At 55.0% G+C, this 12,762-nt stretch overlaps 1 protein-coding gene across 1 annotated transcript; it reads left to right on the top strand.

The window, feature by feature from the left end:
* The first annotated feature begins 1,498 nt into the window (after positions 1-1,498).
* LOC135286574 (homeobox protein Hox-B13-like) lies at positions 1,499-6,234 on the top strand. Its single transcript, XM_064399638.1, has 2 exons — positions 1,499-2,087; positions 5,975-6,234. Exons 1-2 carry the CDS (start codon positions 1,499-1,501, stop codon positions 6,232-6,234), a joined length of 849 nt encoding a protein of 282 aa, XP_064255708.1.
* The last annotated feature ends 6,528 nt before the right edge of the window (positions 6,235-12,762 follow it).

Below are 12,762 nucleotides of genomic sequence, written 5' to 3'. Positions count from 1 at the left end.
AGACTGTCTGTCTGTCTGTCTGTCCGTCTGTCCGTCTGTCCGTCCCTCCACCTGCCCGGCGCTCCTGGAGCCCCAAAGGGATTTTTTTGGTTCCTTTTCCCACCTCCCTTTCCCGAACCCTTTCCTCTCTGCATGATCCCAGGGAAGGAATCGGGAGGGGGAAAAAAAATTAAAAGGGAATTGCCAGGAATTGGGGTGAAAAAATGGGAGGAACTGGCAAAAATGGGAGGAATTGGCAAAAATGGGAGGAATTGGCAAAAATGGGAGGAATTGCCCAAAATGGGAGGAATTGCTAAAATGGGAGGAATTGGCAAAAATTGGAGGAATTGGCAAAAATGGGAGGAATTGCTAAAATGGGAGGAATTGCCCGAAACGGGAGGAATTGGCAAAAATGGGAGGAATTTCCCAAAATGGGAGGAATTGCTAAAATGGGAGGAATTGCTAAAATGGGAGGAATTGGCAAAAATGGGAGGAATTGGCAAAAATGGGAGGAATTGCCCAAAATGGGAGGAATTGGCAAAAATGGGAGGAATTGCCCAAAATGGGAGGAATTGGCAAAAATGGGAGGAATTGGCAAAAATGGGAGGAATTGCCCAAAATGGGAGGAATTGCCCGAAACGGGAGGAATTTCCCAAATAAAATTAATTTCCCGGTTCCCAGAATTCCGGACGAGCGCTGAGGTTTCAGGCTGCGGTGGAACCAAGGCAGGTCCCGGGTTTGGGGTATTTCAGGTGGAAACGCTCACGGACCGCCAGGAATGGAATTTTCCTCTTTCTCTCTGATTTTCAGGGCCCGGGGGCGGAATTGGGATTTTGGAGGGGAGGAACCCCTGGGGAGGGGCGGGGGGGGGAGGGCAGGCCCGGCCCCCGCTCGGTCTCTGCTCCAGAACCCCCCGGACCCGCCTGGGAACAAAGCACTAAAAAAACCCTAAAAATTAAAAATGAAAAATGAAAAATAAAGGCGATTTTAACCCCAGCCCGGATTTTCTCCACCCCGGGCCTGCCCTGCCTGCCCGCCCCGATCTTTGCCTTTTCTCGCTTCTTTTCCCCCCATTTCTCCACCTCTGCCTTCCCCGCACGGTTTTTATTTTTTTATTTCCGAGGAGCCACCTCCGAGCCCCCCCTGCCGGGGGTCCCCTCCTCCTCCTCCTCCTCCTCCTCCTCCTCCTCCTCCTCCTCCTCCTCCTCCTCCTCCTCTTCCTCCTGCTCTCCCGGGCAATAAAAGCATTTTCGCAATTTCTCCGGCTCTTTATTGAGACCGAAAGATTTTTTTTTTTTTCCCCCGATGCGGGGTTGGATTTTTTTTCCCTTTTCCCCCCCCTTTTCCCCCACCCCACAACCAATGAGCGAGCCTTCCTCCCGCTGCGTCAGGGGGAAAAGCGGCTCGGGGGGGGGGGGGGCGGCTCGCAGCCTTTTAAGAAGACCGGGGGACCCCCGTCGGGCAGAGCCCGGCGCTCCGAGCAGCCTCTCCCCATGCCCCGGCCCCCGCGCCGCCCCCCATGCAGCCCCCGGCCCTCGAGGGGCTCCTGGCTCCGGGCGGCTTCGCGGGCGGCCAGCCCCGGCCGCTGCTGCCTCCCGCTCCTCCTCCTCCTCCTCCTCCTCTCGCTGCTGCCGTGGCTCCCGGCCTGCCGCCCCCCGCCGGGATGAACCCCGGCTTCGCCCCGGAGGCGCCCCCGGAGCCCCCCAAGCCCCCCCCGGGCTCGGCCGCCTCCTCCTCGGCCCCGCTGCCCTACGGCTACTTCGGCAGCGGCTTCTACTCGTGCCGCGTGGCCCGCGGCTCGCTCAAGCCCCCCGCGGGCCCCCAGGGACCCTTCCCCGGCCCCGAGAAGTTCCTGGAGCCCCCCGGCGCCGGCGAGGAGTTCCCGAGCCGCCCGGGCGAGCTCGCCTTCTACCCGGGCTACGGCGCGCCCTACGCGCCCGTGGGCGGCTTCCACCTGGACGTGGCCGTGCTGGGCGAGCCCCGCGCCGAGGCGCGGCTGCCCCCCGAGCCCGGGGGCTGCCCCCCGGCCTGGCACGGCTGGGCCGGCCCGCTGTGCTGCGCCAAGGAGCAGGGCCAGCCCGGCTTCCTGCTGAAACCCGCCTTCGCAGGTAGGGCGGGCAGCAAGGGGTTAAAGCGTGGGGGGGAAGGGTTAAACCCGGGTTTGGGGTCAGGGTTAAACCGGGTTGGGTTTGGGGGTCTGGGGACAGGGTCAAACTGAGCCTGTTAGGGATTAGCAGGGTTTGGGTCAGGGTTAAACCCGGCAGAGTTTGGGGACAGGGTTACACCTGGTCGGGTTTGGGGTCAGGGTTAAACCCGGCTGGGTTTGGGGTCAGGGTTACACCCGGTCGGGTTTGGGGACGGGGTTAAACCGGGCTGGGTTTGGGGATGGGGTTAAACCCGGCTGGGTTTGGGGATGGGGTTAAACCCGGCTGGGTTTGGGGTCAGGGTTAAACCCGGCTGGGTTTGGGGGTTTGGGGACAGGGTCAAACTGAGCCTGTTAGGGATTAGCAGGGTTTGGGGATGGGGTTAAACCCGGCCGGGTTTGGGGGATTTGGGGCCAGGGTTAAAATTTGGGGTCAGTGGTTAACGGGAGCCGGGTTTAGGGGGTTTGGGGACGGGGTTAAACCCGGCTGGGTTTGGGGTCAGGGTTAAACCTGGCCGGGTTTGGGGTCAGGGTTAAACCGGGCTGAGTTTGGGATCAGGGTTAAACCCGGCTGAGTTTGCAGGTTTGGGGTCAAGGTTAAATTTGGGGTCAGGGTTAACGGAAGATGGGTTTAGGGGGTTTGGGGCCAGGGTTAAACCCAGCCGGGTTGAGTGCGGGTTTGGGGTCAGGGTGAAACTGAGCCAGAATCAGCAGGGTTTTGGGGTCTGGGCTAAAACCCAGCCGGGTTTAGGGGGTTTGGGTTAAACCGGGCTGGGTTGAGCACAGGTTTGGGGTCAGGGTTAAACCAGCCGGGTTTGGGGGGCTTAGGGTTGGCGTTAAACCCGGCTGGGTTTAGGGGGTTTGGGGCCAGGGTCAAACTGAGCCGGGATCAGCAGGGTTTGGGGTCTGGGCTTAAACCCAGCCGGGTTTAGAGGGTTTGGGGTCAGGGTTAAAGTTTGGGGTCAGGGTTAAACCTAGCCGAGTTTGGGGTCTGGGTTAAACCAGGCTGGGTTTAGGGGGGTTTGGGGTCAGGGTTAAACCAGGCCAGGTTTGGGGTCTGGGTTAAACCAGGCCGGGTTTGGGGGTTTGGGGTCAGGGTCGGGTTTTGGGCAGGGAGGGTTTGGGGTGTCCTGGGGGGTTGGGAGCCAAAGCGGGCTGGGGGTCACAAAATAATGCTAATAATTATTATTATCATCATAATGATAATAACAATTCTTATAGCAATGATAATAATTATTATAATATTAACAATAGTAATTTAATTTAACTTTATTTTATTGAATTTATCACGGCCATTTCTAAGTCCGAGCAGGGAGGCTGAAGGTGATTGATGGGGTTCAAGTGATCAATTATCGGAATTCAAGTGATCATTTATCAGAATCCGAGTGATCAATTATCGGAATTCACGTGATCATTTATCAGAATTCAGATCATCATTTACCAGAATTCAAAGGATCATTTATCGGGATTTAAATGATCATTTCTCAGGATTTAAAAGACCATTTCTTGGGATTTAGATGATCATTTCTCAGGATTTAAATGATAATTTCTCGGGATTTAAATGACCATTTCTCGGGATTTAAATGATAATTTCTCAGGATTTAAATGACCATTTCTCGGGATTTAAATGATCATTTCTCGGGATTTAAATGACCATTTCTCGGGATTTAAATGACCATTTATCAGGATTTAAATGAGCATTTCTCGGGATTTCATGACCATTTCTCGGGGTACAGGTGGCGGCTTTATGGGGCTCAGAAAATGCCGTGGCAGAGCCCGGCCCGTGCCGTTCTCCGGCGACATTCCCGGGGTTCCCACGGTGACATTCCCGGGGTTCCCACGGTGACATTTCCGGCTCCCGGGGTGGAAAAGTCAGAAAATGCAGAGCATTGAACCCAAACCTGTGAACACCGACAGGGAGAACACAGAACTTCAAAAATGTTAAATATCCAGAGGGAGAACACAGAGCTTCAAAATCTTTCAGTGTCAAGAGGGAGAAGATAGAAATTTTAAAATTCTATATTTAGAGGGGGAATATGGACCTTTCAAACCTTTTAATAGCAAGAGGAGAATATAGAAATTAAAAATTCCAATATCTAGAGGGAAAATCCCGAGCTTTAAAATCTTTCAAGATCTAGAGGGAGAATATAGAACTTTAAAATCTTTAAACACCAAGAGGGAGATTATAGACTTAAAAAATTTTAAATCTTGACAGGAAGAGTACAGAACTTTAAAAACTTCCAATACCAAGAGAAAGAAAATAGAAAATAAATGGTTTTAAATACCGAGGGGGAGGATAGAGACATTCAAAACCTTTTAATACCAAGAGGAGAATATAGATTTTTTTTTTAATATTAAGAGGGACAGCACAGAGCTGCAAAACCTTTCAATATCAAGAGGGAGAACACAGAAATTAAATTCCTTTCAGTATTTAGAGGAAGGATTCCGATCTGGAAAAGCAGGAGGGACCAGAAGGGAACAATTTCAAACCTCGGCGGGCTCGGCGAGGGGCGGGAGCGGGGCCGGAGCGGGGCCGGGAGCGGGGCCGAGCCGGGCCGAGCCGGGCCGGGCCGGGCCGGGCTGGGGGGTTTGGGGCCGCAGTGACCCCGCTGTGACCCCGCTCTGTCCCCCTGTGTCCCTCCCGTGTCCCGCTGTCCCCCCGTGTCCCCGCTCTCCCCCCGTGTCCCCACTGTGTCCCGTTACCCCGCCGCTGTCCCCGTGCCCCCATTCTCCCCCTTGTCCCCGTTATCCCCCTGTTCCCCTGTCCCCCCACTCTCCCCCATTATTCCCCCGCTGTCCCCGCTGTCCCCCCCGTGTCCCCCCGTGTCCCCACTGCCCCCATTATCCCCCCGTGTCCCCGCTGTCCCCTCGCTGTTCCCCCCGTGTCCTGCTGTCCCCTCGCTGTCCCCGTGTCCCTTCGCTGTTGTCCCCGTGTCCCTGTTATCCCCCCGTTATCCCCTCGCTGTCCCCGTGTCCCCGTGTCCCCGTGTCCCGCTGTCCCCGTGTCTCCTGTGTCCCCCGCTATCCCCCTTGTCCCCGCTGTCCCTGTTATCCCTGTTATCCCCGTGTCCCCATGTCCCCGCTATCCCCCTTGTCCCCGCTGTCCCCCGCTGTCCCCTCGCTCTTTCCCCCGCGTCCCCGTTATCCCCCGTTGTCCCCGCATTATCCCCCCGTGTCCCACTCTCCCCGTGTCCCCGTGTCCCTGTTGTCCCCCCGCTGTGCCCGTTATCCTCTCGCTGTCCCCGTGTCCCCGTGTCCCCGTGTCCCTGTGTCCCCGTGTCCCCACGTCCCCATGTCCCCATATCCCCATGTCCCCGTGTCCCGCTGTCCCTGTTATCCCCGTTATCCCCGTGTCCCTCTGTCCCGCTGCCCCGTGTCCCCGTGTCCCCATGTCCCTGTTGTCCCCCCGCTGTGCCCGTTATCCCCGTGTCGCCGTGTCCCTGCTGTCCCCGTTATCCCCGTTATCCTCTCGCTGTCCCCATGTCCCCGTGTCCCTGTGTCCCCGTGTCCCGCTGTCCCCGTGTCCCTCTGTCCCGCTGTCCCTCTGTCCCTCTGTCCCTCTGTCCCTCTGTCCCTCTGTCCCACTGTCCCCGTGTCCCCGTGTCCCGCTGTCCCCGTGTCCCTCTGTCCCTCTGTCCCTCTGTCCCTCTGTCCCGCTGTCCCCGTGTCCCCGTGTCCCTCTGTCCCTCTGTCCCGCTGTCCCCGTGTCCCCTCGCTGTCCCTCTGTCCCGCTGTCCCCGTGTCCCCTCGCTGTCCCTCTGTCCCGCTGTCCCCGTGTCCCCGTGTCCCTCTGTCCCGCTGTCCCCGTGTCCCCTCGCTGTCCCTCTGTCCCTCTGTCCCTCTGTCGCGCAGAGGCGGCGGGCCCGTGTCCCGCGGAGGGCTGCGCGCTGCGGCGCGGCCGCAAGAAGCGCGTCCCGTACAGCAAGGGGCAGCTGCGGGAGCTGGAGCGCGAGTTCGCCGGGAGCCGCTTCATCAGCCGCGAGCGCCGCCGCCGCATCGCCGCCGCCACCGGGCTGAGCGAGCGCCAGGTCACCATCTGGTTCCAGAACCGCCGCGTCAAGGACAAGAAGCTGCTGGCCAAGGGCAAGGCCAGCGCCGGCGGCACGGCCTGAGCGGGCCGGGCCACCGGGACACCCGCGGGGCACCGGGAATCCGCCATGGGGCACCGGGACCCCCGTGGCACCGGGAGTCCTCCATGGGACACCGGGACACCTGCGGGACACCGGGAAAACCGGGAACCCTGCGGGGCACCGGAACCCCCGTGGCACCGGGAACACCGGGAACCCTGCGGGGCACCGGGAACACCGCGGGGCACTGGGAACCCCCATGGGGCACCGGGACCCCCCGTGGCACCGGGAGTCCTCCATGGGACACCGGGACACCTGCGGGACACCGGGAAAACCGGGAACCCTGCGGGGCACCGGGACATCCGCGGGACACCGGGAACACCGGGAACCCTGCGGGGCACCGGGACACCTGCGGGGCACCGGGAGTCCTCCGTGGGGCACCGGGACCCCCGTGGCACCGGGAAAACCGGGAACCCTGCGGGGCACCGGGACACCCGTGGCACCGGGAATCCCCATGGGGCACCGAGACACCCGCGGGACACCGGGAACCCCCATGGGGCACCGGGACCCCCTTGGCACCGGGAACACCGCGGGACACCTGGAACCCCGTTCGGCACCGGGAAAACCGGGAACCCTGCGGGGCACCGGGAACACCGCGGGGCACTGGGAATCCCCAATGGGGCACCGCGACCCCCACGGGACACAGGGACCCCCGTGGGGCGCAGGGACCCCCGTGGCACCGGGAATCCCCCGTGGGGCACCTGGAAAACCGGGAACCCTGCGGGGCACCGGGACACCTGTGGCACCGGGATCCCCATGAGGCACCGCGACCCCCGCGGGACACAGGGACCCCCGTGGGGCACAGGGATCCCCGTGGGGCACAGGGACCCCCGTGGGGCACAGGGATCCCCGTGGGGCACAGGGATCCCCGAAGGGCACCGGGATTCCCGCGGCACCGGGAATCCCCCGTGAGGCAGCGGGAAAACCAGGAACCCAGCGTGGCACCGCGACCCCCGTGGGGCACCGGGAACCCCTGGGGCACCAGGACACTCGCGGGGCACCAGGAACCCCGTGGCACCGGCAAAACCGGGAACCCAGCGTGGCACAGGGACCCCCGTGGGGCACCGGGACCCCCGCCTGGCACAGGGATGCCCGTGGGGCACAGGGACACCGGGACCCCCTTTTGTCACAGAGACCCCCGTTTGTCCCCCGGGGAGTGAAGGGGACACGGCCACCCCCGTTTGTCACCGGGACCCCCTTTTGTCACCGGGGCACCGGGACCACCCTTTGGTCCCCCGGGGAGTGAAGGGGACACTGCGACCCCCCGTTTGTCACCGGGACCCCCCCGTTTGTCACAGGGACACCGGGACCCCCCTTTTGTTCCCCGGGGAGTGAAAGGGACCCCCCGTTTGTCCCCGAGACCCCCCGTTTGTCACCGGGACCCCCCTCTTTGTCACCGGGACCCCCGTTTGTCCCCGAGACCCCCCGTTTGTCACCGGGACCCCCCTCTTTGTCACCGGGACCCCCTTTTGTCACCGGGACCCCCTTTTGTCCCCGGGACCCCCGTTTGTCCCCGGGACCCCCGTTTGTCACCCGGCCCCCCAAAGGACGGACCCCCCCCGTGCCCGACACCTCCAGGGCTCTCCAAAGACCCCAAACCCCCCGAATTCCCCCCAGACCCGCCCCCGCCTCTGCTCTGCGGCAGAATTCGGGGTTTTACAACAACAAAAAGCGATTTTTAAACAAAACCTCCCAAATTCGGGCAGGATGATCAATTAAGGGGGGGGGGGGAGAAATAAATCAATCAATTAACCGCGTGTGAATTAAAAATTGAATGTACAGGACATGCTAAGCCCGGTGTAGGCACCATTTATAAAGGCACGTACTACTTTTATTATATTATTATTATATTATTATTATTATTTTAATTTTTTCCCTTTTCTGCGAGCGGTTATGTATAAAAGTTCCGTATGCACCTGCACATATTTAGCGTTATTTTCCCTCTTTTTGCCCCCCGCGATTTTTTGTGTTTGCGACTTTCTGTGTTATTATTATTCTGCGTGTAGAAATGCACGATTAAAGGCGCTGTAGCCGGTGTGGATATATAAAAATGGTAAAAATATACTCGGAAAAAGGCGTGTAAACATTCCTAACCCGCAAAAAATCCATTTCCACCGCTGGTGTTTTGTACACCCTTAAACCCCGCTGGGGTTTGTGCTGAAATCCCTGGATTTGTACCCATAAATTTGGGGTTTGCCTTTTTTAGCACAGGTTTTTCACCTCTCATGCACTGGGAGAAATTCCCAGGTAAAAACAAAATTATTTGGGTTGGTGTCGGAGAGGAGAAAAAATGGGGTGAAATTCAATATATAAGTTAAATATATTGGGATTTCCTTTTTAAAATTTGTTTTTATTTTTATTTTATTTTTATATTTATTTTTGTTTTTGTTTTTGTTTTTGTTTTTGTTTTTGTTTTTGTTTTTGTTTTTGTTTTTGTTTTTGTTTTTGTTTTTATTTTTATTTTTATTTTTATTTTTGGTTTTATTTTTATTTTTATTTATTTTATTTTATTTTTATTTACTTTATTTTATTTTTATTTTTATTTTTATTTTTATTTTTATTTTTATTTTTATTTTTATTTTTATTTTTATTTTTATTTTTATTTTTATTTTTATTTTTATTTTTGTTTTTGTTTTTGTTTTTGTTTTTATTTTTATTTCTTTTTTTTTTTTTTTACTTTTACTTTTAATTTTTAAATTTATTTTTATTCTTATTTTTATTTTTTTTAAATTTTCATTTAATTTCCTCGGCTCTTCCCAGGGCCAGGGAAGCTCCAGCTCCACCCTGGCCATTTCTTTGTTTCGCACCTCGCTGTTCAGGGCAGCGGCTCCCCCTTAAACCCGCCTGGAACTCCTAAAAAACCTCTGAACAGGCGAATAAATTCCACGGTTTCCCCTCAAAATCCGCCTTATTCCCTCTGCCTTTTCCTTCTTTTACAAATCCCAGCTTTCAAACCGCATTTTGCCCCAAATAATGTTATTTTTTTTGTTGTTTAATAAAGGATTTATTGAACATTTGAAGTTCCCGGCCGCGCTCCCCCTTGGGTTTTTCCCCTTTTTTCCCCTTTTTTCCCCCAGATTTTTCCTCCCTGCGGAGCCTTTCCCTGGTGACGTCACAACCCCAGAGAGGCGAACAGCCAATGGCCGGGCTCTCCGAGGTGTGACGTCATAAACCCCGCCCCGCGCCGCTCAGCGAAAAATCCCCTAAAAAAAGCAGGAAAAGGGATTTTTGGGGCGGGGGAATCCAGGAGCTCCTCCCCACCCAAATCCCGCTGAAAATCCCCGATTTTCCCCAACCCACTTGGATTTTTTAAAATTGATTTCAATTGATTTATTTTTTATTTATTTATTTTTTTTAATTGATTTAAATTTAATTTTTTTTTTAAATTTTTAAATTGATTTTTTAAAATTTCTGCCCCAGCGGGACAATCCCGGCCCCGGTCCCCTTTCCCCCCATTCTCGGGGATATTTGGATTTTCTGGCTGAGGGAGGGATGAAAACCCCAAACCCGCCCATTTCCCCCGATTTTACCAATATTGAACTTTCTCCCCCCAATTCCCGCGGGTCTGCAGGGGCGGCGCTGCCCGAGCCTGGCGCGTCCCCGAAGGACAGGAAATAAAAACAAAAATTAAAATAATCCCATAAAACCCCAGCCCATCCCGCTGGATTTATGGCTTTGGGAAGGGTCGCTCCCGCCGTGCTCGGGGCTCATCCTGTTAGGAAAAATGGGGGTTTCTCTGTTTTAAAGGGTTTTTTCTCTATTTTAAGTGGGTTTTTTCTCTATTTTAAAGGGGTTTTTTCTCTATTTTAAAGGGGTTTTTCTCTATTTTAAAGGGATTTTTTTCTCTATTTTAAAGGGGTTTTTCTCTATTTTAAAGGGATTTTTTTCTCTATTTTAAAGGGTTTTTTCTCTATTTTAAAGGGATTTTTTCTCTATTTTAAAGGGGTTTTTCTCTATTTTAAGTGGGTTTTTTCTCTATTTTAAGTGAGTTTTTTCTCTATTTTAAAGGGTTTTTTCTCTATTTTAAGTGGGTTTTTTCTCTATTTTAAAGGGTTTTTTCTCTATTTTAAGTGGGTTTTTTCTCTATTTTAAAGGGTTTTTTCTCTATTTTAAGTGGGTTTTTTCTCTATTTTAAAGGGTTTTTTCTCTATTTTAAAGGGTTTTTTCTCTATTTTAAGTGGGTTTTTTTTCCTCTCTATTTTAAAGGGTTTTTTCTCTATTTTTTCCCCTCCATTCTTTTATTTTTTCCTATTTTCCACCCAGAGATCTTTTCCCAGTACCCCCAAACCAGCAGGAAAGCCACAGAGCAGTGGGAAACTGGGATCAAACTGGAGCTGTGGCTCAGACTGGGAACCGTCCCTCAGACTGGGAGACTGGGTTCAAACTGGGAGCCAGGGATCAAACTGGGAACCATCCCTCAAACTGGGAACTGTCCCTCAAACTGGGAGCTGTGGCTCAGACTGGGAGCCAGGGATCAAACTGGGAGCCGTGGATCAAACTGGGAACCGTCTCTCAAACTGGGAACCGTCCCTCAAACTGAGAGCTGTGGATCAAACTGGAAACTGTGGCCCTCACTGGGAGCCATCCCTCAAACTGGGAGCTATGGTACAAACTGGGAGCTGTGGCTCAAACTGGGAACCATGGATCAAACTGGGAACCAGGGATCAAACTGGGAGCTGTCCCTCAAACTGGGAGCCATCCCTCAAACTGGGAGCCAGGGACCACACTGGGAAACTGAGCTCAGACTGGGAACCATCCCTCAGACTGAGAGCTGTGGCTCAGACTGGGAACTGTCCCTCAAACTGGGAACCATCCCTCAGACTGGGAACCATCCCTCAGTCTGGGAGCTGTGGCACAAACTGGGAGCCGTGGATCAAACTGGGAGCTGTGGCCCTCACTGGGAGCCATCCCTCAAACTGGGAACCATTCCTCAGACTGGGAGCCAGGGATCAAACTGGGAGCCAGGGATCAAACTGGGAACCATCCCTCAGACTGGGAGCCATCCCTCAGACTGGGAGCCGCGGCTCAGACTGGGAGCCGTGGATCAAACTGGGAGCCATCCCTCAAACTGGGAGCTGTGGCTCAGACTGGGAGCCATCCCTCAAACTGGGAGCCGTGGCTCAGACTGGGAGCCAGGGATCAAACTGGGAACCATCCCTCAAACTGGGAACCATCCCTCAAACTGGGAACCATTCCTCAGACTGGGAGCCGTGGCTCAGACTGGGAGCCGTGCCCTCCCCGCCCCACGGGCTGCGGAGCGCGCAGCTGGGAGGGGAGGGCGGGGGAGGGGAGGGCGGGGGAGGGGAGGGCCGGGGAGGGGGCGCAGCCGGCAGGGGAGGGGGCGCAGCCCGGGCAGGGCTGTAAAGGCTCGCGGCGGCCCCAGCAAAGGCGGGGAGGGCCCGACAGCCTCGTAAAGCGCCGGGAAGGAGCCGGGCCCGCTCCCCCCTCCCGCTGCCGTTGAACTTGAGACTCGCAAAACCCGGGCCAGAGCAGCGCTAAAAACCGGGCTAAACCGGCTCCCAACCCGGGCTAAAACGGCTGCGATTATGGGACAAAACAGCTCCGAATGTGGGGCAAAACAGCTCCGAATGTGGGGCAAAACAGCTCCGAATGTGGGGCAAAACAGCTCCGAATGTGGGGTAAAACAGCTCCAGTCTGGGGTAAAAGTGCCACAAATCTGGGGTAAAACAGCCACAAATCTGGGATAAAACAGCCACAAATATGGGTTAAAACAGCCGCGAATTTGGGGTAAAACAGCTCCAAACCTGGGATAAAACAGCCGTAATCTGGGTTAAAACAGCTCCGAATCTGGCCTAGAAAAGCCCCCAAACCTGAGGCACAGTGGCACGGAAATCTGGGGAAGAGCAGCCCCAAAACCTGGTTTTAAAAAAAGCTCAAATCTGGGCTTAAAAAAGCCAAAACTCGGGAAAGAGCAGCTCCAAAACCTGGGCTAAACCAGAACCAAAACTGGGCTAGATCATCCTAAAATCTGAGCTAAACCAGCCCCAAATCCTGAGCTAAACCAGCCCCAAATCCTGACCTAAACCAGCCCCAAATCCTGAGCTAAACCAGCCCCAAATCCTGACCTAAACCAGCCCCAAATCCTGAGCTAAACCAGCCCCAAATCCTGAGCTAAGCCAGCCCCAAATCCTGACCTAAACCAGCCCCAAATCCTGAGCTAAACCAGCCCCAAATCCTGAGCTAAACCAGCCCCAAATCCTGAGCTAAACCAGCCCCAAATCCTGAGCTAAACCAGCCCCAAATCCTGAGCTAAACCAGCCCCAAATCCTGACCTAAACCAGCCCCAAATCGCTAAACCAGCCCCAAATCCTGAGCTAAACCAGCCCTCCCCTTCTCTCTCCTCTCCCAATTTCCTCCAGATCCAAACCCAAACCTCCCCAAAACCCCCCAAAATCCCCCAATCTCCCATCTCCCCAGAGAGGCTCTGGGACCACCGAGCCCCTCTCCCCTCCCCTCCTCTCTCCTCTCCCAATTTCCCCCAAACCCAAACAC

The sequence above is a fragment of the Passer domesticus genome, chromosome 27 (assembly GCF_036417665.1).
Source record: "Passer domesticus isolate bPasDom1 chromosome 27, bPasDom1.hap1, whole genome shotgun sequence".
Classification (NCBI taxonomy): Eukaryota; Metazoa; Chordata; class Aves; order Passeriformes; family Passeridae; genus Passer; species Passer domesticus.
Note: the sequence above shows the minus strand (reverse complement) of the source record. Positions and strands in the feature narration are given on the sequence as shown.